This window comes from Pinus tabuliformis, chromosome 4_2 (assembly GCF_031772625.1).
Source record: "Pinus tabuliformis cultivar Carrire ecotype Pingquan chromosome 4_2, CPIR1, whole genome shotgun sequence".
Lineage (NCBI taxonomy): Eukaryota > Viridiplantae > Streptophyta > Pinopsida > Pinales > Pinaceae > Pinus > Pinus tabuliformis.
Window position 1 is genome coordinate 644249878 of NC_142304.1, and position 5248 is coordinate 644255125.

The following is a 5248-nucleotide window of genomic DNA, read 5'->3' on the forward strand; positions in this document are numbered from 1 at the left end:
GTCTAAATATTTTTTTAAGTGTGTTAAGAATTATTAGCCATTACAAATACGTCAATGATTGCTACATCAATTGTATCTTCAAATAATGAAATGGAAACTTAGAATGCACGGTTGAGGAGTGTACTGTAAGAGAGTTCATAAGTGGATAGAGTCAACTGTATCTCCAATTAATCAAATGGAAAATTAGAATGCATAGTTGAGAAGGAGTGTACAGTTTAAACTTGAAGGAGGACATTTCCATTTTAACGTGCATCAGTGTTTAAACTTTTTACGCACAAATTGAAAAACAAAACAAAATGAATGATCAGTTATGGTCAAAATATAAATGTGGTGTTAATGGTGCAACTGAACTTAATAATAAGGAAATTAAGAACTGTAAAACTATATTAATTGGAGGTAACCTAACCATAGCTAAACCATTCTTGAGTATGCTAACCAAAGCAAATCGACAACCACATTGAGATACTCAAATATTGAATTGGAAGAGTTAGGGAAATATGTGTTGATAACTTAAATTTATATTTCTAGTTGATGGCTACAAAGACATTCTGTCCGATGGAGCTGCCCCTTCAACAAATGTTACAATGGCGATTTTACAACTAAAAATTTTCAGCGCCATACTTTTGGTCGTTTAGCTTCATTTTCCTCGTGAAATAGCAGCCTGGAAATCGAAACATTCGGGCCCGTTCCATTGGCACGGACTTTCCTGCATGGGCCGAGTACGGCAACCAATTTTTCTTTTTTTTCTCAAATTGAAAAAATCGTCCTGCAACTGTTCTCTTTCTTTTCAAATGGAAGAAATCGTGCCCGGAAATTGAAGAAATCGTCCTGCAACCGTTCTCCTTTTTTTCAAATGGAAAAAATCGTGCCCGGAACAGTTATACATAATAGTCTCTCTCACAATTGGAGCACAAGAACTGTAAAATTAAATCTCCCCACCTAACCATTAAACTGCATCCACATCAATGATACTTTGCCGTGCCCATGGATGTAACGCGCAGGCTTAGACGCTGATATTCTGCCGGTTCTCCATGGTGGTGGTTTCTGCAATAAGCATGTGACACATGTCTGCAACAATCTTGAAAATTCTGCCACTCAGTGTAACAATTGATTCAGAAAGTAAACTGTTTCAACTATATCTGCAAACATTGACTGATTAAAGTACATGCTTCTACGGTCATAATGAGCCCTTGAACTGATTAAATGCAGCAAGCAGTTTCCGATGTCCATGCCACAGAAAAATCCCCCTCAAAAAACAGGTCTGGGCTGATAAAATCTCTGTTCATAAAGTCCCGCAGCTTGCCTGCATCACCGGCATCTTCACACCATGCAAGTTGTTGATAGCTTTCAAAGTCGTCCTCAAAGTGCCAATTTTCACCAAAGGATTCAAGATCCGGGTTGTTGAACAAACACTCGGATGTTTCGTTGGGAGAGTGGCACACTTCATCCTTCAAGTCCAGAACGGGGCTCAGGGGAATGCCGAGCTCATCGTCTGAAGCCTCCAGCAGATAAATCAGATCAATCCCCGAGTCTGGAGCTAGGGTTTCTCGGCCTTCATGGCCGCTAGACTTATCGTACACCGCCGAATTATCCCCAAGGTTTGAGGAGGGATAAGAAGTCACGCCAATTTCTTCCTCCAGGCTTCTCGTGACTTCATTTACAGCCTCCTCGCTAGGAACGTACTCTTCTTCTACTGCTGCTAGGGTTTTGTCTAACAGCAGAGGATGATGAAACTGATCCATTTCAACAACGTGGAAGCGTTTCCACTCCCGGACAGCAGTGCAGTCGGGCAGGCACTCCAGCTCTCGACTGCGTTTTCTGAGCATCTCATACATATTGACAGAGCCTGGACAGAGCCTGGAGATTGGAAGACGAAAGGAAGATGATACTTCGGTGGCAGCAACTATCTGCCACTATGACTAAAAGAGCGGATACGATGTCAACCGATAGAGGGATTGCCTATATATGCAATGTGTATAGCAAGTTAAATTCATAATCCTGCCAAAGAGGTTTTTGGATTGAGTGTGGTATTTAATATTTATTTTTGGAATTGGGAATATTTTGGAATTTTATGGATAGATAACAATGAAGGAAAGTACATAACACTGTAAATTATAGTTTAAGGCAAAAAAAATTGATTAAAATAGAATGTATGGTATTTAATATTCGCTTTTAATATAAGATTATTTTAAAATTTGATGAATAAATAAAAATGAAAGAAATAGTTTTATTCTGCCCAACTAAATAATTTATTTGCATTCTTTATTATTTATCTTAAAAATATTTTAAAAATCTTCGAAGAGTCTGGCCCGGAAGGGGGTGTGAGAAAAGCATCCATTATTGCAAACGGTTGGCATGCCGTGTCGTGTCTGTCATTTTCTTTCAAACTTTCAATTATTAAAGATGCCATGAGGTGCTGGTTCCTAACAACGGCTTTGTTTGTGTGTCACATGTGATGTTGGATATGAGGGGATCTCGAAACTTAGATTTATAGACGAGGCATGATTTGGTTTCGTGTATTCCAACACAAAGATAATGAGGAATAAGAAAATACATGAACAGGTTACAGCGTGAAATAAGATCTCAAAATGAAATGATTCACGCATTGACCACTTCAACTACGGCACGGGAAGTTGCATATAAAATACGTGTGAGTTGAGGGATTGGCTTGGCAAGGGGTTTGAGAAAAGCATGGATTATGGCAGACGGCGCGCATGCCTCGTCCTGTCTGTCATATCCTCCGCTCTGTCAACAACTATGCCTGTGCGCGTCACATGTCATGAGGGGAGAGGGAAATTTAGATTTAGATGAGATACGATTTGGTGTATCATGGAGACCACGTGTTTTCCACAGGAAAATTTAGCTGAAGGTGACGCCGTGAAATATGATCTGAAAATGAAATCATTCACCGACAAAACAAATTGAGATGTGTCATCTCAACGATCAAAACAAATTGAGTTGATCCTTTCCTACATTATATTAAGTTGAAGGTTAAACCAGAAGTAGCAAAATTACGTCTTTTTCAGGTTCTGAACATTTTAAATTCATATGTATTTCACTTAAAAACAGATTTGGTTGGACGTTAGGTGTATGTGGTATCCATTCTCAAATCTTGAATTTGTTCATTGCATCTTCTTTTTAATCTGGAGCAATATGTACAATATTGTAGGGGAAGATATTTTGTGTAACACGAAATGAAATGAGCAGTTGATCATAGCAGAGAAATTTTGACAGTACGTGATATGTTCAATTTTTTCTGGGTGTTGGGAAGGGGACTTTGCTTGTGGCACAGTGTAAAGAATAATGTTTTTTTTTTACAAGAAAGGGTTTTATTTGGTTCATGCTATATTAAGAAAGATTTTATGAGCGCTGTAATGTATTAAAAGAAAAACACTTTATTGTAATATAGTGTTTTGTAAGGAAAAAAAATTGAAAGCCAAATGGTGCAAGGAAGAATTTTATTTTTTAGGGAAAAAAAATGCTCTTGTCTACGGCAAAGGGAAAAAAATTCACATGAAAAGAAAAATTATGGTGGGTTAATATATCATATGAAGATAAACTTTTCAGTAACGAGATATATTATGAAAATAGAAACTTCTAGGAAATATGGCACATTGTATAGAAGGGAAAATTGAGATGATGTAATGTTTTAAGAGTAAAAACACTTTTGGCATGAAAAGTAACTATAAAGAAAGTTTTTGAAGATGGGAAAAGGAAGTTTTCAAACAAAATTATTATTCCTCAAAGCTCTCTATTATCACAAAGATAAGATTTTTGAGGAGATGTAATCAGTATGTATGAATAAGAATTTTCAATCCATGGACTACTACATGAATGAACAACACTTTTATGACATTTTTTTCAGGCAAGAAATTTGTTTTAAAAAATCACTTTTTATTTTAGCTATTTTATATTAAAATTTAATACCAATTGAATTGTCTTAAATACTAGTACAACAATATTAAAACTAGTATAGCTACATTAAAAATATACGAAAACTTCATAAATATAACAAAAAAAATTATTACAATAAAAGACTATTGCAACATGAAAAATGCATTACCAATGTACACATTTATTTGATTAACCATGTATCAAAAGGTTATGGGTCAACTTTAACTTGAGAAAAAAAAATGAATTACACATGAACATATTAGAATTGGGATAATCTCAAATCCCTAGAAAATTGGTGTGCAGGGAGCCATGTGGCACAAATATTATTTTTTAAATTTATTAAATTCAATGCAACCTAACAAACTCTCTAACACACTACGGTCATTGATAAGAATTGAGACGAAGATATGTTGAGCATATTCCCTTGAGAATCAATCTAATTCGTAAATAAAAAAACAAAAATATGAGTAAACAAAGCATTGCAACATGAAGAATGACTTACTAAGGCACACATTTACTTAATTAACCATGTATAAAAAGGTTATGGGTCAAATTCAACTTAAAAAAGGAATTATAAACGAATGTTATAAATAATAATGAGGAAGTTATCATGGAAGAACTTATTAGAATTGGAATAATCTCAAATCCCTAGGAAATTGGTGGGTGGGAGCCACTTGGCACGAATCTAATTTTTTAAATTTATTAAAAGTAATTGATCTTTTTTCTAAATAAAATTGTGAGGGACTTATTAAAATTGGAATAATCTCAAATCCCTAGGAAATTGGTGGGCGCGGAGCCACCTGACACGAATATATTTTTTAAATCTATTAAAAGTCAATGCAATTTAACAAGCTCTTTAATACACTAAAACCATTGATAAGCATAAAGACTAAGCATATGTTGGGCATATTCCCTTGAGAACCAATCTAGGCCCTAAATTAAAAAAAATTAAAAAGATCAACAGAGCCTCATCCACCTTAAGTTGAAATAAGAATGCTTTCGCACTAAAATGTAAGACAAAAATTGTTTGAGACAAAAATATTTTAAGAAAAAACTTTATATTTAACACAAAAACAATTTAAGACAAAAATACAAAATTTTATATTTACGACAAAAATATTTCAGATAAAAATATTTTAAGACAAAAATTTATATGTAAGAATAACCACTTAAGACAATAAACGATTAACAATTAAGACAAGATATCAATTTAAGACAATATTATATAACACTTGCAAAATTGACTATAGTGCACCCTCTGTCTCGCGCCTATACAGAGGTTGGGATTTCACTTACCATTCACGTTATCTTATATAAAGAGAATGATTTTTTGGGCTCTTCATTTTGTGGGGTA

General features: G+C 34.6%; 1 protein-coding gene across 1 annotated transcript; it reads right to left on the reverse strand.

The window, feature by feature from the left end:
• Positions 1-691: 691 nt before the first annotated feature.
• LOC149171016 (uncharacterized) lies at positions 692-1956 on the reverse strand. The gene has a single exon (XM_089424019.1). The coding sequence runs from the start codon at positions 1833-1835 to the stop codon at positions 1200-1202; it is 636 nt and encodes a 211-aa protein (XP_089280145.1). The 5' UTR covers positions 1836-1956; the 3' UTR covers positions 692-1199.
• Between the last annotated feature and the right edge of the window lie 3292 nt (positions 1957-5248).

Coding starts and splice junctions, on each gene's coding strand:
- LOC149171016 (XM_089424019.1), bottom strand. CDS start 1,835: ATGTATGAGATGCTCAGAAAACGCAGTCGAGAGCTGGAGTGCCTGCCC.